This window comes from Phyllostomus discolor, chromosome 13 (genome assembly GCF_004126475.2).
Source record: "Phyllostomus discolor isolate MPI-MPIP mPhyDis1 chromosome 13, mPhyDis1.pri.v3, whole genome shotgun sequence".
Taxonomy (NCBI): domain Eukaryota; kingdom Metazoa; phylum Chordata; class Mammalia; order Chiroptera; family Phyllostomidae; genus Phyllostomus; species Phyllostomus discolor.
In genome coordinates this window covers 37,939,293-37,965,790 of record NC_040915.2, presented here as the reverse complement: position 1 = coordinate 37,965,790, position 26,498 = coordinate 37,939,293, and the positions used below count along the sequence as shown (strand labels likewise).

General features: G+C 58.9%; 2 protein-coding genes across 3 annotated transcripts in view; both read left to right on the top strand.

Annotated features, from left to right (window-relative positions):
- LMTK2 (lemur tyrosine kinase 2) overlaps positions 1-21,656 on the top strand; it is a 54,262-nt gene extending 32,606 nt beyond the window's left edge. The window contains exons 7-14 of the mRNA XM_028528787.2: positions 1,106-1,239; positions 6,214-6,298; positions 7,525-7,646; positions 9,212-9,361; positions 10,576-13,564; positions 16,528-16,660; positions 16,896-17,138; positions 18,113-21,656. Coding sequence (XP_028384588.1) covers positions 1,106-1,239; positions 6,214-6,298; positions 7,525-7,646; positions 9,212-9,361; positions 10,576-13,564; positions 16,528-16,660; positions 16,896-17,138; positions 18,113-18,141 — 3,885 coding nt within the window. The 3' untranslated portion in view covers positions 18,142-21,656. The remainder of the gene's footprint in view (positions 1-1,105; positions 1,240-6,213; positions 6,299-7,524; positions 7,647-9,211; positions 9,362-10,575; positions 13,565-16,527; positions 16,661-16,895; positions 17,139-18,112) is intronic.
- Positions 21,657-22,655: 999 nt separating this feature from the next.
- BHLHA15 (basic helix-loop-helix family member a15) lies at positions 22,656-24,422 on the top strand. Of its 2 annotated transcripts, none has more exons than XM_028528789.2 (2): positions 22,656-22,748; positions 23,399-24,422. In XM_028528789.2, the coding sequence occupies exon 2, from the start codon at positions 23,455-23,457 to the stop codon at positions 24,037-24,039; it is 585 nt and encodes a 194-aa protein (XP_028384590.1). In that variant the 5' UTR covers positions 22,656-22,748; positions 23,399-23,454; the 3' UTR covers positions 24,040-24,422. The 2 variants fall into 2 exon arrangements, with proteins under 2 accessions (XP_028384590.1, XP_035869921.1); XM_036014028.1 differs by having other exon boundaries at positions 22,703-22,724.
- Positions 24,423-26,498: the final 2,076 nt, after the last annotated feature.

The following is a 26,498-nucleotide window of genomic DNA, read 5'->3' as shown; positions in this document are numbered from 1 at the left end:
AGAGGTCAGTGGGGGCCGATGCTTCTGAAGGGGTGTGGCGTCTCCAGGCTTCTCTCCGAGAGGAAGCTGATAAAGGGACTCTCTTGGTAACAGTTGTAAGAAATGAATTCTTCTGTTGGTCAAGGCAACTTCCTTCCTCGTGAGCCTTTTCCTGACTCAGATACAAAGAGAATGGAAAGCTGTTGGCCTTCTTTCTAAATTTTATTAACTGATTATATAAAGCTTTACTTTGGAATTAAGTCACATCAATAAATGTTTAATCACACGGTAAGGAGGATGCTGAAGATTCGTTTCCTCATTTCCTCAGACGTGCACTCCCCAAAACGCGCAGTCCCCGGCCGGAGAGAGCTACAGCCGCGGCGTGAAGACGGGAGGGGGCACGGGACCCGTGTGTGTGGGGGGGGGGGCTCTGGGTGGGAAGGTCTGCGTGGGGCCCGCCCACGTGTGAGTCTGCTGGCTCTCCCGCCCACGCTGCCGTCCTCTGAGGGGGCTGTCTCGTGAACTTTTCTGGAAGGACCGGAATGTCCTTACTCACAGCCACCGCTGCATAACACGGGGTCGGAGGAGGCCGGCAGACACCCGGGCAGCTGGCCCCAGCACCGCGCACACCTCTCCCTCCGTCCGCAGTCCACAGCGTCCCCTTCCGTGCACACGCTCCCTCCCGTCCCCCGGTGCTGTGCTGAGCCCTCGCGGGGGTGGGGCCCTGATCGCCGTCCCGGGGTTTCCTCAAAGGGACTGTGACAGCTCCGTTTCTGTTGGTCTCTTGTCACCTCCCAGTTACCTGGAAATCTCTGTACTTCACTCAAGTGTGCGTCGTTGTGAAATTGCCTGTTTTTACTGTTTTGTTTATGTGTTTATATGACAAAGGTAAGCTGGTGTTTAACTTAGTTAGAGCGGCCCTCACAGGTGGATCGTGTGTTCTGTACCCTTGAAGTACTTGGTTGAAGCATTTTGTAACTTGGAACTTGATCAGCCTGAGATTCTTTATTAAGTTAAAGCTAAGTAACTTTTAGTAAATGACCGTGGTAAGTGATGTCAGTTCGGGCACCTGCTCAGTTGCCGACGAGTCTCCTCCCTTTGAAACCCACTGGGCCCATCTTTGCAGGGCGACCTGAAGGCCTACCTGCGCAGCGAGCACGAGCACATGCGGGGCGACGCGCAGACCATGCTGCTGCAGAGGATGGCGTGCGAGGTCGCCGCGGGGCTGGCCGCCATGCACAAGCTGCACTTCCTGCACAGGTGGGTCCGTCCGGGGGCGCCTCGCGCGTGTGGGGTCGCGCTGGAGAGGCGGGGCCCCGTGTCCGCGCCAGACGCTCCAGCAGGTTAAAGACGGAGGGGCTGCCCCGTGCTTCCCAGCGTCGGATCAGGGGCGAGCCGGGCTCCCTTTAAACCGCACCAGGGAGCAGGGTGCGCAGCCCAAGGTCCAGAAGTCATTTCCCACGTCTCCAGCAGCGCACAAGTCGTACATCATCGCTCAGTGTTGGGAAGGGACAGCCCCAGTCTCCCTCGTGACGTCCTGATGTGTCCTCACGTCTGCTTCGGGCTCGGGTTCTAACCCTGGGCCTCGCGGTGTGTCCCAGGGACGGTCCCAGGGACGGTCCTGGGAGAGGAGGAGAGGACCTGCTAGGCGCCCGCCCTGCCCTCTTCTTGTATAAGGTCAGAGAACTGGTCTCTGGCCAGCGCACCGAGGGGCAGCACGGGACGAGCTTCTCCGGAAACCTTTCTGGTCCTACGCAAGCCGCCGCAGCTGCGTGGCGGAGCACATCGCGTTGGGCTGAGGTCATCGGTGCTGTCCCCGCAGCCAGACGGCAGAGGGCTTGCTGCGGCCCCGCCCGAGAGGGCGGCTCCCCCGTCTCCTCCAGTCGTCGGAGCTCTGGTTCGCGTTCCCAACGCGCGTGAAACCACTTCTCGGGCTCCCGGGAACCAGGCGGGGTCTCTTTAGTTGAGTTCAGTTAAGTCACTTAACCCTTAATAATCCAAAGGCTTGAAAAGGAACACCTGTGTGTGTTGACATGAAGAACTATCTATGAGTTATTATATTTTTAAAAAGCAGGATGGACCGGGATGTGTTTATAGAATAACTTACTTTTTATTTTTTATTTTTAGAGGAGGAGGGAGAGAGAGAGGAAGAGAAACATCAGTGTGTGGCTGCTTCTCACACACACCCCCCCCCCGCCCCCACTGGGAACTGGCTCACAACCCGGGCACGTGCCCTGACTGGGAATCAAACCTGCAACACTTTGGTTCGCAGCCCGCGCTCAATCCGCTGAGCTACGCCAGCCAGGGCACTTTTTTTTTTTTTTTTTTTTTAAGAAAACACTTGGTTGTATTTGTTAGAGGAGTGTGTGTGTGAACGGACATGGAAAAGTACCTATCAGATTCTCAGCATTACTTCAGAGTGGGGAAGGAGGGACATTATTAAATTTTTTCTTACACATCTATACATTGTTTGACCTGCATAGTGAACAAACCGTTCTGAGAAAATGCTTTTTAAAAGATCCAAAAGATTACGGGTTTCTTTAGACTCCCTTACACAAAACTGAGTGGAAAGATCTGTTCGTTTCGTGATGCAGCAAGCTTACGTTTTGTTTTTAACCTCTCATAACAGGTAGTGCACAACATTTTTGCATTGTTAATCTCCCGTTAAATACAGATGAGGATTACCGAGCGCATAGTGTAGGAGTGTTCAGGTTCCGGAGAACGGGGCGCTGGGGAGGAGTGTGTCAGAACCGGCGACACGCAGCTACCGAGGAGCTAGAAGCTGTGCGTGAAGCCCGAGTCCGTTTTGACTTGTAGTTTAAAAGTCAGCAAAGACTTCAGAGGAAATGTTATTCTCCTGTGAGTTTTTTCAGGTTAAAGTTTTACTTTATTTAGAATCTCGTGGACTTGAGAACAAATAAAGATGATAAGTTAGATCACACGGTTTGGGTTTCATTCAGGTAAAAAAACTCAAGGGAAAGAAGGTTCTTGAAGCCATTGACAATGGTCTCATTTTGTTTTAAAACGTAGCCATATCTTATGTAAAATTTCCATATGGGACAGAACTTTGGGCTTTCGGGTTTTGTTTTTTTGTTGTTGTTGGTAGCACACTGTAGAGCATTTTTGAAGTTGGGATTTAGAATATCTGCTGGCTGACTCAAAGCCACACTTTCTGTGTTGGCTGGAACTAGAACAGCCCCTGTGTCCAGCTGAAGCTGCAGCTGCGTTTGGGAACGGAGGTGGTGCAGCGCCCGATTAGGGCTCCGTCGTGCTTGTTGTGTACGAAGAGACCTGTGCCCGCGTCTTAGGCAGCCTGCATTTCTTAGGCTGCGTATGGGCGTTCGTGACATTCAGGGACTTCCAGGTACTCGGCTTGCCGGCTGTTACCGGGAATTCAGGTTACTCGGGGAAGTGTCGGCAGGTCACGTATGTGGAGGTGTGGGTGGTTCGCAAGTGGCCGCAGTGACGTAGGCGCTGTCTGTCACGGCGGCCCTCCTGCAGGTGGGCGTGAGTTGAGGGCCGTGGTGGCGATGCCCCCTGGGGACTGGGGCGGGGACCCCCAGTTCCTGCGTCGCTGCCGTGAGGGCTGAGCCAGGGCCTGGGGGGGGGGGCCTTTCGGGCTGGCTTGCTCGGCGGGCCGGACCTGTCTGTCCACTGAGGGAGGGGGAGGAACACGCTGGGCATGTTTGCGCTTCCCGACCAGGGCCAGCTGCTGACGTCAGGAGTTATTCCTGCTGCCGAGAGGTCGCACCTCGTGGTGTTCTCGTCCCCACCTTCGCGTGCTCTGGGCTTCAGAGAGTCTGTTTTTACCAAGTTTGAACCACTTCTAACATTTTGAGAACATTTTATATGCATTGTTGTTTTATCCTTATAAAAACCTTGTGAAATAGCCCTCGCAGATCCACCTCTATTGCCTCTGTGGGGACTTTGAGGCTCTGACATGTTAAGTGACTTGCCCAAAGTCACACACTCCTGAGGTGGGGGAGCTGAGACTAGTCCCCGGTCTGACTGTGGGGCGGGGGTGTTTGGAGTGGACCCGCCCCAGGCACGCCACTGTCTCTGTCCTCACCCATTGCCTCTGGTTTCAGTTACGAGAGGCGCCCTCCTGTCCCCGAGACTGCCAGTGGGGCTGCATTGGAGGCTTGCCGTGCCTTTTAGCACGGGGCCCACAGGGCCGACGCTGCACGTGGCTCCCGACCTTCACACTTGCACCCTGAAGACCTGCAGTGACCATGCCTAAGGGGAGGAGGGGTAGCCGGGCGCCTGGGCACCCGGAGTAGAAGGTGCTGGGCACTCTGAAAGGTGCTCTGGCCAGCCTCACACCTGAGAGGACACCGGCTTTTCGTCCTGGCCCCAGGAGGCAGGGTGGGGAAGGCCAAGAAGGGTCTGTTTGTAGAGACTCCAGACGGCTCGTCAGTGGGGCTCAGTGGCAGCACCTGTGCTGGCACAACCTGCGCCCTGCCCAGGGTGCAGCAGCCCACCCTAAAGCCTGCCCACGCTCCTGCCCTCAGGTGCACGCCACTTCCGCCGCCTCCCCTCCCTCCCTCTCCTCATCCCCCAGCGGGCCAGTTCTGTTCTCCAGACTGGAAGTCTGCCTGTCGTCTGTGACAGTGCAGTCAGGGGCGCCCGGGTCTCTCCCAGACACATCCACAGGCCTGAAGGCCTCTGGCTGGAACGCCAAGAATCACATGCAAGCAGAGGCTGCGTGGGGAGGCATCTAATGCAACGAATGGGAAGTTAATTGGACATTCAGATCAGCACAGTCAGGTATTGTTGTCAGTAGTTACTGGTGGCAGAAGGGTCGGAATGCTCTGGAGCAGTGTCTCGCCAGCTCTGTGGCCCTAACAAAGCGGCTGCCATTCTCTGCACCTCGGTGGGCCTGTCTGTGCATAGCACTCACCGCCAAGGGCGGCTGTGAAGATTAATGAACCGGCAGCACACGCGAAGCACTTGGGGAACGCCTGTGTGCAGCGAGTGCTTTGTAAACACCGGCGCCGCTGCGTCGTTGGGCCAGTGCGAGTGCAAGCTGTCACTGACTCGCATCCGCGTCATTATTGTCGCGTCATTCTCGTTGTGTTTGCATTTCAGACAGGTGAGCTCTGGAGATCAGAATCTTTGAGAGTGAGAATTTAAGAATTAGTTTAAGTGTTTGATCTTCTGTAGTCACATAGAGACAGACTTTTTAAAAAAGAGTTTATTTGTAGAGGAAGGTTGTAGGGAGGGAGAAAGGGAGAGAAACATCGATTGGTTGCCTGTCACACACTCCCAACTGGGGACCTGGCCCACAACCCAGGTGTGCGCCCTGACCGGGAGTTGAACCGGTGACCTTTTGGTTTGCGGTTTGCTGGATGACGCCCAACCCACTGAACCACCCCAATCAGGTCCATAAACATCTCAAGTTGTGGACTCTAGAAATTCAGTTTCTGATAACTTTTGTGATTTGGAATTGTAAGTTAGTGTCCTTTTATGTTTTACTTCAGTGGCCTTGTTTGTTTGTGTGCCAGTTGATGATTAAGAACATCCCAAGGACTAATGCCAAAGTTTTAAAAATTTAATGTTTTCTTCAGAAGAAAGTAATTTTTTCTTCTCAGATTATGTTTTTGAAAATCATCTTGTACTTAAGTAAACTTTATAAGTAAATTGTTTGAAGTAACTCTTGAAAATACGCTCTTTACCTCCCCCGTGGGAGGCGGCATTTGAAGAGATGCAAGTGATTGGAAAAGGGTGGTCTCGTTGATGCCTGCACACCTCTGAAAGGGGGGTTCACAAGCAAGCGTGTTCAGTAATGTAGATTTGGGGGGGCTCGAAGCTGTGACTTGACTGATCTTCACTGGACTGTTACTCAAGTAATACAAGTTAATGGCAAAAAAAAAATATTCAGACAGTTTAGACAGTAGTGGTTTCGAATTCTTTCCTGGTCACTCTTGAAATAATAGGGAATGCTCCATGACTCTGTTACTGGTGCAGGACAAGGTTGTGGGCTGTGGGCGGTGTTTAACCTTAGCAATTTTAGTTGTTTGCATAAATATCTGGTCACCGCCAGTAGTGAAGTCATTAAAACTGTGATATCCTTTTTCCTACACAAAAAAAGAATTTTAAAACAAATGATTAAGCAGGGAGCTCCACATTCTACTCTGAGTACTGGAAAAGTCTCCCGTAGCATTGTGCCGTCTGCCACGTTTTCTTCGCGTGGGCCCCCCGTTCTCGTGGTCATGCCGCTCTCTCCGTTTCCAGTGACTTGGCCTTGCGGAACTGCTTCCTGACCTCGGACTTGAACGTGAAAGTGGGCGATTACGGAATAGGATGCAGCAGGTACAAGGTAAGCCAAAGGCCGGAGGGTCTCGCCTCGGTCTGATTGAATGGTCCACAGTCCCGAGGTGGACTGTCACAGAGTGCCACTCCAGTTTTGGGAGACGGTTGGTTCTCGTCATTTCATGGGCAGTGTTGGCTTCCGATGTGTTGTTTTTCTGAATCGGTGGCTTTGTACCTGGAGGTTTGGTGACAGCTTTCCAGACGCTCTGTTTACAAAGACTGACGGTGAGTGTAACTGATACGGTTTGATGCTACACAGTAAATGTCAGTGTGCACGTGGGCAGTGCAGTTGCTACCACGTGTGCGACACGATACACGTCACACCAGTTTCTCCCCATTAGATGTTCAGTAAAAGTTTGGCTCAAGTTCAGTAAGCTTGGGGTTTAGGTTTTTCAATTCTGTCATAAACACACCCCCAAAGAAAGCGAGAAGGGGATGTTTTTATCTGTGTGTTTGTGCAGCCCAGCTGCAGGAAGTAGCGTGACGCGGGGCGGAGAGGGCGCCCGGCCTGGGTTCACGCTGCCGGGGGACCTCGGAGAGGCCACTTGACCTCCTTTTTGTACGAGCGGCGGGAGGGTCACATCTGCTCTTTCTGTGGTGTGCGTGGAAAGACCAGAGGGGCCACCTTCTCACAGTTCTTTGTAGCTAAAAAGCGTCGGGCAAGCAGGAGTTGGCCGCTCGTCCACACGGCAGCTCTAGTGTCCTGAGCACTTGCTGTGCACCAGGCACTCGGAGGGACTGGCCCGCATTATCTCGTTTAGTCTGAGCCCCAGAGGGAGGGAGGTCTTCTGTCACCTCCTTCTACAGATAAGGAAATAGGTCCAGCTTTTTCTTTTCTGCCCAGAGTCACGTGGCTGGTAGGTGGTTGAACGTGGACTTACAGCCCAGACTGTCAGATTCTGAAGCCTGCGCCCTTGTGACCTGGCCCAGTGCCCCCGCCCGGGGCGCATGGCCCAGCTGCTGAGCTCAGAGCCTGCGTTCTGGGCATCGGATACAGCGCGCTGCCCTTCCCCCGGAGGGAGTGCTGCGCAGGTGTGCGTGGCTCACAGGCCGGCTCAGTGAGCGCAGGAGGCCTCGGGGGGCCCTCACCCGCCCCCACCCAGAAGGTCTCTCTCCAGGCCCACTTACTTTTTGGTTAAGCATGTGTTTTCTAAGAATGACCTGGAATTAAATCATTGAGCTCGTTAAAAGTATAATGGAATTCAAAATTCTGTGTGCTTTGTAACAAAACAGGAGGATTATATTGAAACAGATGATAAAAAAGTTTTCCCTCTGCGATGGACTGCTCCGGAATTAGTAACCAGCTTTCAAGACAGACTACTGACTGCAGATCAAACTAAGTATAGCAACATTTGGTATGTATCAATTTACCTTTCCGTTAGGCTTTTGTGTAGCAAAGTCCCAACTCCCTCCCCCGGAGCACTTCCTTAAAGGAAAGTCACTGAACACGATGTAGGGATGCGGCCCTGGCTGGTGTGGCTCAGTGGATTGAGTGCCGGCCTGCACACCAAAGGGTCGCCGGTTCGATTCCCAGTCAGGGCACATGCCTGGGTTGCATGCTGGGTCCCCAGTGGGGGACGTGCAAGAGGCAACTGCACACTGATGTTTCTTGTCCCCTTCCTCCCTCCCTTCCCCTCTGTCTAAATAAAATCTTAAACAAAAGAAAAAAAGAGGTAGGGACGCAAGCGTGCCTGATTGTGTGAGAAAGGCAACTCACTGACATGGCAGCGGTCACGGTCTCAGTGACATAGTTAACCTTCCGAACACCGCCTCTCACCCGTTCAGCAATGCGCTCCACACAAGCAGGACCCCGGGCCATTTCCTGTGCCCGCCACAGGGCCCGGCATGCGAAACGCATGAGAGAACTAATATTATATTAGGCAATGTCAGATAGTTAACTTATTTGTTCAGTCCATATTCCCCATTCAAACAAACATTCTGGTGGGAACTGATCGAAGCCACTTAAACCACCAGTTCCTAAACCTGACTGGGTGTCAGACTCAGGAGGGGCTTTTAGAAAGACTGTTTCCTAGGGCCCACTGGCACCTCCAGCTGCAGGACCTTGGGGTGGTCACACATACCAGCAGGGTCAGGGAAAGCTGCTCAGACGACCCCCCAGGGTCAGGAGCCGCTGCAGTCACTGGGGTGCGGTGACGCACCGCAGAAGGCAGGCAGTGGGGGGAGCGTGCCGAGCCCACGAACGGGGTGAAGGGTGAGTGTCCATCTGACTGGAGCAGCAGAGACCTCTCCGTGGGGGCAGAGCAGCGGGCCAGAGAGTGAGTGCGGCCCACAGAGGGGAGGGGCACTCCTGCCTTCGCTCGGGGCCGCACACCTGGAGGCCAAAGAGGCCGGGCAGGAGGGGGAGGGGAACCCCTTCACTGCGGCAGTGCGGCCCAGACCCTCGGAGTCACTGGGCGAGTGCGCGGGGCCGACGGGGAGGGGATGTTTGTATGCAGGTTCCTTGTAGGTACTTTCTGGTGTTTGCTGCTTTTATGGTTGGAATTCTTTTTGTGCCCTAAAACTCAGGATTCGGGATATTTATCTTCACCTGACCAGTGTGATGAACTCTCACATCAGTGTAATGATCTTTCATGTAATTTCTTGACTCTTAAAGTTGAGAGTCATTACTAAGCTCCTTGGTGCCTGTCGTCTGTTTCTTTTCTTTTTTTTCTTTGTTTTGCATTGGCCAAAACCACCGGAGTCGTGCGCACTGGCAGGTGTGAGGGGCGTGCCTGCTGCGGTCCTCATCGTAGTGAGAACAACGTCACTTCTTAAAGTCACGTGCAGGACGACCTTCAATAACCTCTTCAGTACACACCTGCTCCTGGAAGTGCCTGAGGACTGCGCAGATGAAAACGTGGATGTTTAAAATTCAGCATCCGAAGGGAGCACAGGAATAACCACTTTCTCTTCCCCGCAGGTCCCTGGGTGTGACACTTTGGGAGCTTTTCGACAATGCTGCTCAGCCCTACTCTAACCTCTCCAACTCCGAGGTGCTGAACCAGGTCATTCGGGAGAGGGACACGAAGCTCCCCAAGCCCCAGCTGGAGCAGCCGCATTCCGATAGGTGGTCAGTGGCTCCCTGTGTCGTGTCGCTGCTGAGGCCGTCCTGTTTCCGCGGGGTTGAGTTAGCCGTTCCCTAGTTTTAAACAGTGCATGCCGTAAGGACCAGTCATTGTACATTGTTCACAATGTTTTTTAGAATTAACATTGAGTTTTACAAATTAGCGTTATTTTTGGAAACTGTACGGAACAGCAGGAATTTATGTATTATGCACAATAAAAAAATGAGAAGTCCAAACTTATTAGAAAAGTCAACAGTAAGGGAGTTTGCTATTGTGGAATTTTCAGATGAGGGTTTATATAAGTAATACCGAACGCATGAGAAAAAAGACAGCATAAAAATAATATTTAAAATGGCAGTTAGACTAATTTGCATAATGTATGTTCACGTTTGCAAAACAAACCTCCTCACGAGCCTTGGGATCAGCCTTACTCCGTTTCCCGTTAGGACCGGGTTCACCTCTCTCCAGGCCTCGACACCCCTGCCCGCCCGCCCGGCCCCGCCCCTGGGCCCGGCGCCCCGTGTGCAGGCAGGCAGTGCCCAGCCGCCCAGGCACTGGGACCGTGCACCGAGAGTACTCGGCTCGTGTGCCGCGAACTTCGTGCCTCGAAGTTGTCTCGGTCTCCCGTCTGCACGTGGCTGCAGCCGTGGCCGTGCTCAGCCAGCCCCTGGGGGGCCCGGCTCTCGGTCGGCACTTCTGTGGGCTCCTTCCCTCTTCCCCCACATTCAGCCCCTTCCGCGACCCGAGGAAACCGTGTGCTGTAGAAGACGGCGGTGCTGCTCTCTCCGGGGGGGTGGTCAGAGGTCAGTTACAGCAGCTCTGCCCGGGCGGATGCTCGCAAAAACCTGCAGATGCGAGGGAAGCGTGTTCTCCCCACGCAGGGCGCTGCGGCAGCTGTCTTAGGACAGCCTATTAAAACTATCCCTTTCTGAACTCCGCAGATAAGTCCCTGGGTAAACACCAGAGGCACAAATGACAGGCAGCAGAATTGCAGGGATCCTGGGAAATGGCCGGAGAAGACAGAAATCCGGGGTCCAGTGTATTACGTCTTCGTCTCTTCCCGCACAGGGTCTCACTGCGAACCACCTTCCTGTGGTCCGCAGTGGTTCCAGGGTAGCAGCTCCGGGGGTGTCGAGTTGGTTAGGGGTTCTCACAAAGCCTGTCCGTGTTTTAGAAACAGTCTGTCGCCAGCCCCTGACAGCCTCTCGCGCGCCCCCAGGTACGAGGTGCTGCAGTTCTGCTGGCTGTCGCCGGAGAGGAGGCCCACGGCCGAGGACGTGCACAGGCTGCTCACCTACCTGCGCGTGCAGAGCCAGAGGGACTCGGAGGCCGGCTTCGAGCAGCAGTGGGACGCCCTGAAGCCCAACACCAGCGGCAGGGACGCCGCCAGCAGCGCCGCCTTCCCGATCCTCGACCCCTTCGCCAGGGACCGGCTGGGCCGGGAGATGGAGGAAGTCCTCACCGTGACGGAGACCAGCCAGGGCCTGAGCTTCGAGTACGTCTGGGAGGCCGCGAAGCACGACCACTTCGACGAGCGCGGCCAGGGCGCCCCGGACGAAGCCCTGTCTTACACGAGCATCTTCTTCCCGGTGGAGGTGTTCGAGCGCTCTCTCTCGGACCCCGGGCCCGGGAAACAGGACAGCAGTGGCCAGGAGGCCCCCCTGAGAGCCCCCGGCGTGGTTCCCGTTTTCGATGCCCACAACCTTTCTGTCGGAAGTGACTATTACATCCAGCTGGAAGAAAAGAGCGGTAGCAACTTGGAGCTCGATTACCCGCCGGCACTGCTTACGACGGAAATGGAGACCCCGGAAAGGGCTGGCGGCGCAGCGCCCCCGTTTCTGACCCTCAGGAGCCTTGAGTTTGAGGAGTCCAGCACAGATGAGGGTTTCTTCCAGAGCAGTGCAGACCCCAGGGATCCCGGCGTCCCTGAGGACGTGCGTGCTCCCCAGGGCCCCGAGAGCCCTTTCAACAGTCTGTTTAACGATCTTGACAAACTGGAGGATCTGCCCAGCCACCAAAAAATGTTTGACCTAATGGAACTAAATGGAGTTCAAGCCGACTTTAAACCAGCCGCTTTAAGCTCAAGTTTGGACGACCCCAAAGACTCGGCGATAACAGGCCGCCTTGAGAAAGAAAAGCCCCATAAGCTTTTTGACTGTGACCCTCTTTGCTTCTCAGAAAACCTTATGCACCAAGATCATTTTGATCCACTGAATGTGCAAGAATTGTCAGAAAACTTTTTATTTCTTCAAGAGAAGAACTTACTAAAAGACTCATTGTCTCACAAAGAACAGATAAATGATCTTCACACGGAACTTAAAAACGCTGGTTTTACTGAAGCTGTATTAGAAACTCCATGTAGAACTGCTGTAGATCCTGAGCTTCGGTTTGCTGACAACGAACCCGGCTTTCCTGGGCTGCGAGGAAGCATGGGCGCGAAGGGCCCAGACTCAGGCGAGGCGCTCGGGGACCGCACTTGGAGCGCCTCACTGCCGTCGTCCCCGGAACTGCAGGTCCCTCCCACCTCCCGCGACTCGGAAGGGACACCTCACAATGCACCTCCGGCCGTGTTCCTGAAGCAGGGAGAAACCACGCCCAGGCATTTAGATGTCAGTATCCATGACGACGGTCTCTGCCAAGAAACAAATTTAGAATCTATGACCGTCCCCGATGAAATTCCCTCTGCTGATGCCACGACACCCGGTGTTGGCCACGGGCCCCCTGACCGGGCCCACCAGCGTGAGGAGGCCTCGAGAGGAACCCAGAGCGACGCAGGTCTGGGGGGTGACGTTTTTGCCAGTGAAGGGAGTGTGGGGAGCAGTCTCCCGGAACCGACACGGAGCCTGCAGGGCCAGCCGCTGTCGGAAGACCGTCCCAGCAGCGGCCTGCCGGGGAGCAGCTCGGGCGCTGCGGGCGCTTTGGACCAGCCGGACTGTGAAGACGCTGCACGAGATGGGGGCTTGGCGTCCGCCCTCTCCTCGGACTCCGCCAGCCAGGACAGCCTCTTAGAAGACAGCTCGTCAACCCCCGCTCCCGCGTCAGAGCCGTCCATGGAGACCCCGGACTCGCTGGACTCGCTGGACGTCCGAGAGGCCCTGTTGGGTCCTCTGGGCTCCCAGTCCCCCCAGAAGCTCCTGCCCCCCGACAAGCCTGCCGACAGCGGGTATGAGACAGAGAACCTGGAGTCGCCTGAATGGACTCTGCACCCTGCCCCCGAGGGCGCCCCGGCCTCGGACGTGGCCACGGCGAGCGACAGCGGGCGTGGCGAGTTGCCGCCCAACCCCGTCATTGTCATCTCCGACGCAGCCGATGGCCCCAGGAGCACCGAGGTGACCTCGCAGACTTCCGCGCCTGGCTCTCAGAGCTCGTACCGAGACTCTGCCTACTTCTCAGATAACGAGTCTGAGCCCGATAAGAAATCAGAGGGGGTCCCGGGAACCACAGTGTCAGCCTCGGCGTTGGTGACAGATCAGCCCCCGCCTGGGCCAGTCATCCCAGAGCCAAGTCCTGGCGCCAAAGACAGTTGCCTGGAAACCAAAAATGGGCAGCCAGACCAAAGCTGTCTGTCCGCTCTGCAGAACCCCAGTCTCCCGGAGTCTGGAGAAGCCCCAGAACCTGCACTGACCCACGTCCCCAGAGAGCTGGCCGCCCCTGCAGACGGGGCCGGCAGCCCCTCGAGCGTGCCGAACTCGGAGCTGAGCAGCGGCGAGGACTTGGAGGCGCCGGAGGAGCGCCCCTGCACGATCGTGTCCACCGGGACCAACACCAACGAGCTCCTTGCCCTCGCCGGCTCCACCCTGCGCCCCGGCAGCCCGCCCGACCCGACGGTGGACAAGCCCCTGCCCGGCCACCCGGAGGGCCCCAAGCTGAAGGAGCCGGACGTCGAAGGGAAGTACCTGGGGAAGCTCGGCGTGTCCGGCGTGCTCGACCTCTCCGAGGACGGGGTGGACGCGGACGAGGAGGACGAGAACAGCGACGACTCGGACGAGGACCTGCGGGCCTTCAGCCTGCACAGCCTCAGCTCCGAGTCGGGGGACGAGGCCGAGCACCCCGTGCCCGTGGTCGTCAGCAACGAGGACGGGAGGCACCTGCGCAGCCTGCTGAAGCCCCCGGCCGCTCCTGCCGGGGGCCGGCTGCCGGGGGACTGGAAGAGAGACAAGAAGGCCGTGACGTTTTTTGACGACGTCACGGTGTATCTGTTTGACCAGGTATGTTTCCTCCAGGTTGGCGCGACAGAGAATTCCAAAACGTGGGAGGGAATTGAGCGTGCTCTGTTTTCCTAATTCTCATTCTGAGGCCACAGGTTGCTTTATGCTGACTCAAAAAAAAAAGAAGGAGGAGAAGTCTGCAGGCGGCTGCTGTTGCCGCTCCAAGAATACACAGAGACGGCGTTTGCGCAGGGAACTCCCGTGGAATTAGGGGGCGGCGTCTGTGCGCTCTCCCGCCTCCCCGGGGGGGCCCTGCTGCAGTCGGCTCCCCTTCACGGAGCGGCTCTTCCTGTCTGGCAGTCGGCGGCGGCAGCGCCCGCACTTGGGTGCACGCTGGGGCGCCCGGCTCCCGAGCAGCCCTGTGGCCCTGCCCTCCCTGCCGCACGGCAGGCGGCCCGCTGTGCCCCCAGGCGGGCGCGGGCTTTGCCTTCTTTCAAAACGACCCAGCTGGTAACTCAGAGGTTTTTATAAACTACTCGTTGACTGGTCTCTGTGGTCCTTGAATTTGCCTCTTGAATCAGTGGGTTGTAAGTAAAGCTCAGCCACAGACGCCTCCGGGTGGGGCCCCTTTATGCGCGGGAGGAAGTGCGGGAGGCCTTGGCCCTTGTCTCCTTAAAGCCAGCCGCCTCCCTTCGTGTCAGTCCTGGGAACCGAGACCGTCTCGGCCTCCTGTCGGCGCCGTGCCCCTTGGTTCTGCTCTTCGGCCCGTGTGCCGTTCCAAGGATGCGGACAGGCCGGCCCCTTCCCGTCAGCGTGGGTTTGCTTTGAGGTCCGTCCCAGCTGCGTGGCCGACAGTCCTTCCCCGTGTTGCTGGGCCGCGTGTGTGCGTGTGTGTGTGTAGGGGGCGTGCCCAGAGGTGCCGGCAACCGACCCCCACGGAGGGCGAGTCTGGGTGTTCCCTGGGGGCCGCTGACAGGCAAGGCTCCTTCGGACAGCGGCGTGCGGGCTGCTGTGTGGACACCGCGTTTGGGGGGACGAGCGTCCGGGGTGTGCTTGCTGGGTTGTGTGGTGAGTGTGCGTGTGTGTAGATGTGCAAGGGACGCACTCTTCTCCCAGTGGCTGCACCAGCCCCACTCCCACCGGCGGTGTAGGGGAGCGTGGCCTCTCTCTGCCCGGGCCGCGGTTCGCGCGCGGCTCTCCAGTAGGTGCGGGGCCGCCCCGTCGGGAGCCGCGGTGGCCTTCCCGGCGGCCGGCTGGCGGGGCTGCGCACCCCGTCTCATGCTCACGTGTTCCGTGTGCGTGTTCGCGGTGCCTGTGCCCACATCAGTGGTGTCCGCCACCTGCTGCCCGTTCTCCACCCGGTTTCCCTGCGCTCTGAGTTGGGAGCGTTGCTGTGAATTCTGGCTGCGAGTCCTCTGTCAGGCGTGAATTTCGTTGTTGCTGGTTTTGGCATTGCCCTTGGTTTTGGTGTCATGGCGGTGCTGGTCTCATAAAATAAGTTGGGACGTGTTTTCTTTCTCCTGTTTCTGAAGGGGTTGTGGGGACTCAGTGGTCTTTTTGAAGAGCTGCTTTTGGTTTCATGGAGGGTTTTTTCTTTGTAATTTTTTAAAATTTTATTGATTTCTGCTTTATCTTATCATTTCTTTGCTTCCACTTGCTTTAGATTTATTTTGCTCTTTTTCTAGACTCTTAAGGAAGATGCTTAGGATTTAAGACCTTTCTTCTTTCTAACAGTAGCAGTTAAAGTTATAAATTTCTTTCTACGTACACTTTAGCTGCATCCCACAAATTTTAGTGTTGTATTTTCATCCACTTTAAAATATTTTCTAATTTTTCTCAAAGCTTCCTCTTTGACCCACGGATTATGTATAAATGTGCTCATTGTCAAGCCTTCTGTGGGTGAGCGGTTCCCTTTCAGAGTGTGTGCTGCACGGCGTGAATGCAGCACAGCCTGAAATGCAGAGCGGGCACCGGGGTGGGCGCACAGCTCCGGAAGCTCGTTGGTGCTGGTTCCAGAAGCAGCAGGAAGGGTCTTCTGACACCAGAGAGAGGGGAAGGCATCCTTTTGTCCCCCCTTTTCTCTTGCTCCCCGCCCCAGGCAGTCCCAGGGTAGCAGCAATGGGGGGGGCAGGTGCCTGTGCTCGTGAGGGGAGTGGATGTTCTCCCCACCTGGAGGGCTGTGATGCCAAGAGTTAGAGTGAGGGGACCCTAATGCTTTTTTTGTTGTTATTTTAAGAGAAAGAGAGAGAAACATTGATTTGTTGTTGCGCTTATGCATTTATTGGTTGCTTCCTGTAAGTGCCCTTTCCGGGATCCAACCCCAAACCTTGCTGTATGGGGATGACACCCCAACCAACCGAGCCACCTGGCCAGGGCCCCCAGGTGCTCCTTTCCCGCCCTGTGCCCCTGCTGCAGAGCTGCAGGAGGTGTGCGGCGTGGTGGGGTGGCCCGAGTCCCGGCTTTCCGGCCGGAGGACCGAAAAGGGAAGGCCCAGGGCATCCGAACATACCCGGGGTACAGCGGAGAGCGAGGCACGCAGAGCGGCAGCCCCACGGAGCTGGTTCTGAGCTCCCAGCTCGCCTCCAAGCCATGCCTGGCGGCGGGTGGGACCCGGAACAGCACGGTGAAGCTGTGAGACTGGAGCTGTTGGGGGACCCCTGCCCCAGGGTCCAGTCCGGCCAGTGGGTGGCGCATGCACTGGACAGGTTCAGGAGTCCAGGCCAGGGGCTATGGTGGGGAGGTCAAGTTCACTGCTGGTTCGGTTCGGTGTCCTTGAATTCTGGCCTCCTTCCGCAGCCGGCCTCCTTGCTACTGTTGACTTCTCAGGCTCCGAGCAGCTGCTCCGAGCTCTCTGCCTCGGCTTCGGAGCTGCGTGCTCCTACCCCGCCTCCAGGACCGGGGCCACCCGCTCTGAGAGGAGCGTTGACAGCCAGTCGGTCAGACGCGCCGTGGCCTGCGGCGGCGTACCCCGGCGGGCTCCGGGAGCTGGCGCCTGCTGATGGGCTTTCTGCTTGGCTTTCCAGGAGACCCCCACCAAAGAGCTGGGACACTGCGGAGCAGAGGCACACGGCCCGGAGCGGGGCGGCCCCGCGCCGGCGTCAGGCTCGCCCTGCCTGGGCAGGTGCGTGAACTCGGAGAGTTCCACCGACGAAGAAGGTACTGTACTTCACAGGCGGGTTTTGAACACACCAACAAGAGCGCGTGGCGAGTCACGTGAACCCCTTGCAGGTGACGGCAGACACTGCTGTAAACGACCCCGTGACGCGGGCAGCAGCCCCGCCAGCTGCCGGGCCGAGCGGTGTCTGCTGGCCTGCGGGGCGCACCTGTGTGTTTGCGCTCCACGCTGCCCCGAACCGTCAGAGGCGAGGGGGGTCTTGTTTTGCTCCTGCAGGCGGAGGCTTTGAGTGGGATGACGACTTCTCCCCAGACCCTTTCGTGGCGAGGACGACGAGCAACCTGCTGGGTCCCAAGCCCTCTCTGCAGACGTCCAAGTACTTCTCGCCGCCGCCGCCGCCCCGGGGCGCGGAGCAGAGCTGGCCCCACGCGGTGCCGTACTCCAGGTTCTCCATCTCTCCCGCCAGCATCGCCAGCTTCTCTCTGACGCACCTGACCGACTCGGACATCGAGCCAGGAGGTGAGGGGTGCTGGGGTGCTGGGCCTGGAGCCCGTCCCGCTGTGCTTGAGTGGGTGCCGATCTGGCGCCCTCCTGGGTGGGTGGAGTAGAAAGAATTCTTCGTGAAGCTCTAACCGCCTCGACAGTGTGCTCTCGGGGCCACTGTCACTCCACGAGCTTGGTGCCCCCCGTAGGCGCCCCCCACTGTCACTCCACGAGCTTGGTGCCCCCCGTAGGCGCCCCCCCGCCCTGCTGGGCTGGGCAGCCCGGGCAAAGGCAGGGCTCATCCCCGAGGGGGGCTGCCTTCTCCTCTCTGTTTTTCCCCTCTTGCTGTCAGTCCCCCGCCCCCACCTCCCGCTCCTTCTCCCCTAGAGAAGTAGGTCTTTGCAAAGCTCATACCCTCGAGCACACTTGGGCCTGGTCTGGGGATCGAGCCCAGAGGCGCCCCGGTCCTTCCCAGGACTGGTGGCCTTGCTGTTAAGGCCCGGCTTTCACACGGCACAGAAGGCCGGGGCGGCAGGCCGGGGCGGGGCCCATCCGAAGTGCTATCATCTGCACGCATGGGCCCTTTTCTCCCCGTAACCAGATCGGAAGATAAAAGTTAATAGGCACATTTTGTCACTTGAAGTTTGCAGAGCAAACAATAACTGGGAAACATAAAGAGCTCTTGCTTGTGTTTGTGCCGCGCTTAATTGTGCCGATTAGATAGTGCCCGTGACCTGCCGCCCCGTCGGGGGGCAGATGTGTGCCAGTCAGAGCTGGCTTCCCCCGTGCCCTGGGTCGTGATATTGACCCAGCGTGGGAGCCCCGCAGATGTGTTTGCGAGCCTGGCAGGGACGGCTGCCCGGCGAGAACACACAGGGCCCGGCAGGTGGTGGGCGGCCGCCCTGGCGGCTTTGGTTCCCTTTTCTGCAGCACGGGTCAGGTGCTGGCCGGGCTATTTTTATCTGTGGCGATCACTTTAAACACAGCGTTGCTTGCTCTGTCCTCCACAGGAAGCAGTGAAGACGGAGAAAAAGATTAGATGGACGCGGACGCACTCTCGGGCCCCAGGCTGCTCCCCGGGCAGCGGTCCTGCACTGCCAGCCGGGCAGCGCCGAGCGTGGGACACCTGCTGAGACGGGGCAGGGAGAAGGACTTGGACGGTGGAGAGGGTGCCGGGTCTGTGCCCAGGGCCCACGCAGGAAGCCCGTCTTGGGAGACGTGGTCCTGTCCAGCGCAGTTTGCTGCCCTGGTGGCCGTTCTCGCCCGCTCAGGACACTCGGGCTCTGGCCGTCCTTGGGGAGGGCTGGCCCTGCTCGGGCGCGTGGGGAACCGGGGGCTCCCGGCTGTTTCCCGACTCCACGCGGGGTCCTCTACGTCCACCCCGTGCGCCCTGCCTGCGCGGGGGCCCGGAGGACGTGTGGTGGGGCTTGGCAGCAGTGAGCCATATTTATTATTTTTAAAGAAATCACTAACTGCTTTCTGTAATTGCACTGTGGATAAATGTTCTAAGAGTCCCTGATACTGTACAGAATCTTAAATTATTCAAGGAAAATAAGGCAGGTCAAGCTGGTGCTACCCACTAGTTTGATTTTTTTTTCTGTTTTATAGTTTGTTTGCTCTGCATGGTACTTGTAAAGCTTAAATTCTTTGAGTGTATGCAGTCCTTAGAATTGTTGAAATTGTACATATGGTACTCTTTCGTAAACGACGAAGGATCCCGAATGTTGGCGTCTCCTGTCCTCGTAGGAAGTATTTTTGGTGAGTCCCACAGGACTGCTCTGCTGTCGCCCGACCGAGGCCCGAGTGCCCTGTTCCCGTGAGGGGTTTCCCTGCGGCCGGCGAGGCGCTCAGGGGAGCCAGGGCCCTGCAGCCTCCCTGTGGTTCTCCCACCCCGCTCCCCAGTTTCCTTAAACCCCTGTGGTAAAAATCGAAGGTGGTACATCCCAGAGCTCCGTGCCCCTCCCCCGGGGCGGAGGGGTGGGGAGCCCAGAGGCACCTCCCCTCCCAGTGCGCTGTCCCCCGGAGTCTCTAGCGGTGGCTTCAGTGTCCTCCTCGGACCTCCTGCCCCCCAGAGGGCTCGGGGGTGCAGAGTGGTGTGATCGATTCTGTTTGTAGAAGCTCCGCCTGAGGGGCTGAGCCTTTAATCACCCCCACACTGAATTTTGCCCTCAGAACCTCTCCGAGTCAGACAGGTGGCTGGTTTCTGCGGCCCGGGGGCACCGTCCCTCCTACAGCTGAGAAGGAGGGACACGGGGCAGAGGTGGGGGCCTCTGCTGCTGGCATGTCTTCCCGGCTGGAACTGGGCAGCCCTGCAGGGCCGCACACCCCGACGCCCCCCGGGTGCACCGCACGGACCCTCCCTTCTGCATTAAGCACCAGGTTCTGCCCTCGCTCGGAAAGGGGCCGAGCGTGCGCGGTGCAGCCTCACAGTGCTGGTCCCCTCTTCCCGGAGTCCTCGAGCTCTGCGTTGAGCCGCGTGGCAGCGCTGTGCTGAGGGCGGTGGCGTGTGCTCGCGAGGCCAGGGCTGCGGGCCCCGTGCGTGCCCCTCCCCTGGGTGTCCTCTGGTGCTGACATGCTCTCCCGACTGCGCGGGCCCTGGCCTGACTCTCCCGGCCTCAGGGGCCACGTGGTGTGTCACCGGAGCTGGGCGTCGGACGAGATGCAAATGCGAATGCTGGCTCCAGTTTCCATGGTGAAGTTGACCTTCATTACCAATTCTGGTTCATTCTACTAACTTTTGATACTAGCAATAACTTTTCTGAGCAAGAAAATTCAGAATGGAGAACCGGCCCCCTTTCCTCCACTTGCTGTGAGCACGGAGCACCAGGCGGGGGGCAGCACCGGGGGCTGGACCCTGTGCCGGGCACATTGGGAAGTTAACGGGGCCATTAGACGGTGGTTTTGCCAAATTGCCAAACTCTGAATTTCTTACTATGGAGACTTCCTGAGCTTTCTGAATTTTTACATCTAACTACCAGCTTGGTTTAGAGAGGAAATGAGGCAGTTATACTGGTTTTTTTTAAAGTATAGATTTAAGAGGTTCAGATTTAACGACCAAAATCAAGCAGATCCATAGAATATATAGTCTTGTTAATACAGTCAGCTCAGGATAAATTTGGTATTTGGGGTTGTCCATTTTTCACTACAATTCAGGAGATTTTAACAACATAATTCCCATTTTAATTTATTTTAAGTACATATCACTCATAATTAATTGCCAAGAAAAGCATTTTTATACGTTGCGTTGGGGGTGGGCTGAAGTAGTAGATATCCCTGTGGGGTGCATGGTAGGGAGGAATTTATATTTATAATAAACATGTAAGTGAACATGTTCTTTCGAAATCTCAAGCAATACACAAGAAATAAATTATGTACATTAAATTTTCCAGCCCGTTTTTGAAATGTCAGCATGTGCTCTGTCGTTTCAGTTCTTTTTCTCAGCCGGTATATCGGTGATGGGTTTTCAAGTGGCACTCCCCTCACAAGTCATGCAGCGAAATACGTCCCTGGGTTCTCTGGGCCACACGCTGAGACCCGAAGTCCCTGGCTCCCGGGGACCGCTCCTGGCCTCCCTTGGAGCGTCTCTTCAGGTTTCGATCAGTCCTGCTTTGGTGGAGTTTACGTATTTTAAATCCTGTAATAAAAATTATGTAACCTTCATTTCCTTCCCAGCTAGATGCTAATTTGTGTTACCAAATGACTCTGGGGCAAGCCAGAAGGGGAGACGCAGCGCTCCCCAAACCCTTCTGAACCCTGGACGAGGGTCTGGGGGAGAAGCCGCCCGTCCTGCCCTGCTGGTGGAGCAGCTCAGCCAGCACAGTAAGGACCGACGCGCTCAGGTCCCTCCCCGCGCTGGCGGCTGTTCCCGTGGAGACCGGCCCACCCGAGAGAAGACTCTGTCTTGCTGCCGGAAAAGGCCTCTGGAAACCTCTTCCCTCCAGTATTCCTTCCCACGGGGTGCTCGCGGGGCGAGGGCCGGGTGACTCGCTGCGTGTTTGTCCTGAGGCCCAGGTGGGCAGGAACCGGGTTAGGCTCCGGGCCTCGGAGGCGCAGGCCCTACGGCCCTACGGCCCTGCGGGAAGCGGCCTTAAGCGGGAAGGGCGGTGCAGAGTCTCCAATGACGTCCGAGTTGCGACGGGGCGGGCTCGGGCTCTGACCGTCAGCAAAGCGAGTTCTCTGCAGCGCGGGAGCAAACTCGTGGGGGGGGGGGGGCCCGGGGGGGGGCGACAGTATTGCCTTCCCAACAGCCTGTTCCGTGAATGGCTTGAACTCGCCTCGGTTCAGCTGCGCGCAGGCGCAGGCGGGACCCGCGCACCACGGGCCGGTTCCGCGGCGGACAGGACAGGACCCGGGCGGCCACCCCTGCGAGGTCTCCCTGCTGTACGGTGTAAGGGTTATATTCACGGCAGTGTAACAGTCATGGACTTTCAGTTTAACTTGTGTACATTTTTAATTGTAAGATTTTTACTGTATATCGATGCATAGTGTGATTCAATAAATTGCTTGTAATTTAAAAACTATTTAATATTCAAAATAAATATAGTTATATATTTATAAACTCGGTTGCTACGTTTATTCCGTGTTTTTCCACACTGAGGGCCCTGGGTGGGGGGTGGCCCGGCACCGCCCTGGTCTCCAGATGCAGGTCCCCATGGCGGACCTGCCCCCGCGCCCGAGGACCCCGGGAAGCCAAACCTGCGTGCGGCGCTGGGGCGGCTGCTGGCGCGCCTGTAGCCCGAGGCCTTTGCCCCTGGGGAGTTTCAGAAGCGTTTTCATTCCCGAGGCCCCGCATCGAATGAGCTCTAAGCCAGCCTGTCTCTGCCCCGAGTGGACCTCGGCCCCCCCGCCCCCCACCCGCACGCTGTCCCTTGCTCCCCGGGTCCGAGCTGCCGAGAGCCTAACAGGCTTTGGCGAGACCGGCTACTCCTGGCGCCAGCCCGGGCTGCAGAGCCGGCCGCGCGGCCCCGGCTTCTGCGGGGCAGGACCCAGTGCTCGGGAGCCGGGCGCACGTGGCTCCCGGGCGCCCTACCAGCCCACAGGCCCCCGGAGCCAGGTGCCTGTAACACCTTGTAATAATGCTCCTGTAAGCGGGGAGGACACCGAGGCAGGGCGCGGGTGCGAGTCAGGGGAGCGCGTGGGCGGCACGGCCCGGTTGAGCTCGCTGCCCCTGGAGGCCTAAACCGCGGCTCGCACTCGCACGCAGGCCCCGCGGGGCGGGGCGCCGCCCCCTCGCACGCGGACCGAGTCCGGGGCACGGCCAGGTCCGCCCGAACGGAGCACTGCCCTTGGGAGACGCGACCGCTGCCCGTTTAAGAAACGCGAGCATGATTACAAAACGCCTTTTCCGCTAATTCTGACGCCACGTGTTTTGAGCTTTAACCCCAAGACCAGGTGCGGTCCCGGGCTACCTCTCCGCGCAGAGCCCGCGGGGAAGCCCCAGTCTCCCCAGCCGTGGTCGGGGCTGCGGGGCGGGAGTGGGGGAGCGGCCCCGGCCACAGGTGCGTCCCTCCCCTGCAGGCCCCGCCCCGCCCCGGCCCCGCCCCGCGGGCTCATTTACATGTGGCCGCGGCCCCGCCTGGGGCAGCTAAAGCGACGTGTCCTTGTCCCCCGTGGGCAGCCCTGGTGAGTGCGGCCGCGGATCCCCAGGTAATGAGGCAGGGGTCGCGGGTGCGGCGAGCCGTGGGGAGAGGACCCAGGGTCAGGGCCGCGTGTGGTCTGGGGGAAACCTGGGTGGGAGCCCTGACTGGGACCATCCACAGGTTAGCCTGGGGGGTCGCCTACAGGCCCCCGCCACTGTCCGGACCCATGGGTCTGGACCCTGCCCACCCGTGACCACAGCAGTTCCGGCCCCAATGTCGTCCCTGTACGTGATGTGATGTGGTGGCCGGAATCAGTGCCAGCCCATCAGGGCAAACAGGAGGCAGAGGGCTCTCCTGAGCCAGGATGGTGCGGTGTGTGTGGGTGGCCTGAGCAGAGTGGCCAAGGCCACCTAAGCTCGGGAGCCCCCAGGGGTGGGGGCAGTGAGGAGCACGGGGCCAGAGACAAGTCCAGGGGTCAGGATGCCTCAACTGGGGGGCGAGGGGCCCACCAGGCAAGGGAAAGGTCTGAGGGGTCAGCATGAGATCAGCCAGGGGCATGGTGGGGGTGGGGGGTCGGCTCGGGGCTCCCTGGGGTAACTCCCTGTGCACCAGGTGGTCAGCGGCGATTGTGAGGCCAGGAGGCCGCCATGGGTAGCTGTCCTGAGTGTCCACGGGCCTGCCGAGTGACCTCAGGGTGGCTTGTGTTCTGGATTTCAGCTCCAAACACCACCCCCCTCAGAGCCTTCACCCCCTGGGATAACCGGTCTGGAACCATGAAGACCAAGGCGCGGCCCCCCAGGCGCCGGGTGGCTGCGCAGAGCACAGAGGCCACCCCAGGGGATCAGACCCCCGACAGGGCCCCGCCGGACTCGGGGGCCCAGCTGGCCAGGAGCCTGCGGAGCAGGACAGCGCAGAAGCAGGGGGCCCGGGCCGAGGGCGGGCGCCGGCGGCAGGCGCCGGCGGGGGCGGCGGGCCGGCGGGAGAGCAGCATCCAGCGGCGGCTGGAGAGCAACGAGCGGGAGCGGCAGCGCATGCACACGCTGAACAACGCCTTCCAGGCGCTGCGCGAGGTCATCCCCCACGTGCGCGCCGACAAGAAGCTCTCCAAGATCGAGACCCTCACGCTGGCCAAGAACTACATCAAGTCGCTGACGGCCACCATCCTGACCATGTCCAGCGGTCGCCTCCCGGGCCTGGACGGGCCGGGCCCTAAGCTCTACCAGCACTACCAGCAGCAGCAGCAGCAGCAACAGCAGCAGGCGGCGGCCGGGGGCGTGCTGGCTGCCGCCGAGTCCCAGCCCGCCGGCCACCTGCACAAGTACTCCACGCAGATCCACAGCTTCCGCGAGGGCTCCTAGCGCCCGGCCCTGGTCCCACCAGAGCCCCGGGCTGGTGGGGACCCCCACGTGGATGCAGCCCCAGCGGCTGCATCTTCCCCGAACACTCAGCCGCCTTTCAGGAACTCATCCTGGCCCCCCCAGGGGACCAGACCTGGCCAAGGCGGTGGCCCTGGGCGGCCGGAGGCCCGGATGTTCGTGTAGCTGCCAGAACTTGTTGGCTTTCGCCTGACTAAGCAGGAGCCCACCGGCCTTGGTGACTAGACTGACCCTCTTCTCTCCTGAGTTCGCCCGGAGGCGGGGAGATCCCAGGAAAAGGTGTCCGCGGTGGGTCTCCACACATGTGCCCAAGGCCCAGGCCCGGAAGGGAATCCCCCGCCCCTCATTCAAGCGGAACGGAACCCCCTCCAACCTGCACCAGAACCCCCTCATTCAAGCTGAACTGAAGCACAGAGCGAAGGCCCGTGTGGGGCCAGTGCGGCTGCACCCAGGGGCCCAGGTAGGGGGGAGTGTCTGCTTCGCTATCTACCTGTCCAGCAGAAACCCTCGTCAGGTGGCCTCAGAATGATTTTGGGGGGATCTTCGGAGGTCCCGGAGGGGCCTCGATATTTTCCTCCTGTGTTAGGGGCTCTTGGTTGCGGAGGGACTGAGCCGGGTGGGAGGGTCTGTCCGGCCCGGGAAGAGAGGGGCTGGGGCTCTCGGGCCCAGCCCTTTGGGGAGCCGCCCATCCCCAGGCCTGCCCCTCGTCCCTCTCAGGTTTGCTGCTCATCGTCACCGTGATCACTGAGCATGTGGTCTGGAAGGACTTGCGGGTGCTGTCGGGTCCTGGCTGGGGTGGGGGGCCCTGCGGGGCTCTCTGCAGGGAGGAGTCTGGGGTGGCAGAGCCCCCTCCCCCACGCGGCACGCTCCACGGAGGCAGGGCTGGCGTCTTGGCAGGCCTCCGCAGGCCCGGGCCAAGCTTCCTCCTGCCGTGTTCCTGCCCCGCTGGCTTCAACAGGCCTGGCGGCTTCGCTCCCAGCCGGCTGGCATCTCCCCTCCCTTGTCCTTCCGCCCCACAGCCCATATGGGGAGGGGACAGGGCCCTTGGCAGCCTCAGGCGGGAGCCACGGTGACCGAGGTGAGAGTTGGCCTGGCACATGGGGCTGGGTCCCCTGGGCCCAGAGCTGTGTGGTAGGTCCTCCCAGGCCATTGGGGATGGGGGCTGGGCCGGGAATAAGGCTGTCACAGGTGACAGCTCGGCCCTGGTGCGTGGCCTTGCTGTTCCACGCCTGGTTGTCCCGGCCCTGCCATTTAATGCGTTTCCGGGCTATGCGTCAGCCCTGGCAGTGTCAAGGACAGCAAGCAGGTGGCCCCTCTCGGAACAGCCATGTGCTACTTCAGTTCTAACTTCCCTGGTCAGACGCTGGCCGGGCCCTTCCAGGCCCCTCCGGCAGGTGGGCCAGGGACGCCTGTCCCTCAGCCTGGGTCGGGTTGGGGCCCCAGGTGGCCCTGGGCTGCCTGGCAGGCCTGGCTGCTCCGGAAGGTCAGAGCAGTGGCGAATGCTGAGGCCACTCTGAGCTGGAGGACCGGCGGGGTCCAGGCTCCCCTGCTGTGGGGGGCCCGCTGGCTGAACACAAAATGGGTAGGCCCGTGAACTTGGTGGCTCTTGCTGCGGCTGAGCTGAGGCCAGAGCAGGGCTCAGCGCGCCCCTGAACTTGCTGAGCGCACCAGCACGCTGAGTCGACGGCGCAGGGAGGGGTCCCCGGCAGAGGCTGTCTGTCCAGGAGGCCGTGCCTGGTGACGGGGTCGCCACCTCGTGGGATGACAGCCCTGGGGGCTCTTGCTCTCCCTGTCCCAAACTGGCACCTGCACCCCCTCTGCTTCCCAGAGGGTGACCGGGGCCCAGACGTCCAGCTCGGAGGACACCTGCATGCCCTGTGGCCGCATCACCAAGGACCTTAGCGGTCTCAGTCTCGCTTTTGGGGAGTTCAGTGTGGGGGCACTGAGGGAACCGGTCTGGTGACAGGCCCGTGAAGTCTGCTGCCGCCGTCTGTCCCCTCAATCTTCCTCTGGGACCCAAGCCCAGCCGGACCCTCCTGTGCCCTGAGGAGTCCTAACGTCAGAGGCCCTCATGCACCAGCCCTGATCACCCGCTCCCCGCCCCCACCCCCGGAGCCTTGGACCTGCGGGCAGACGGGACCTCAGAGCAGGCCAGAGAGTGCCCATCCGCTGAGCAGAGAAACCAGAACTGTGACCTTTTCTGTCTGAGAAACCCCCGGGACCGAACGGCTGGTGCCCCAGCGATAACTGAGGTGAAAAATGTTCCTTCCACGACCCAAATCTGCTTTTCATGGGTCCTAACGGCTCCTCCGAAGCCCTCACGAAGCTGACGCTGTCACAAAATGAAAATAAAAGATTTCACGGTGATCTCTGCGTCGGCCCCGTGCGCCCCAGCGGGGGAAACCGCGTTTTAATTGTAACAGGAGGGGGGGGAAGGCTCA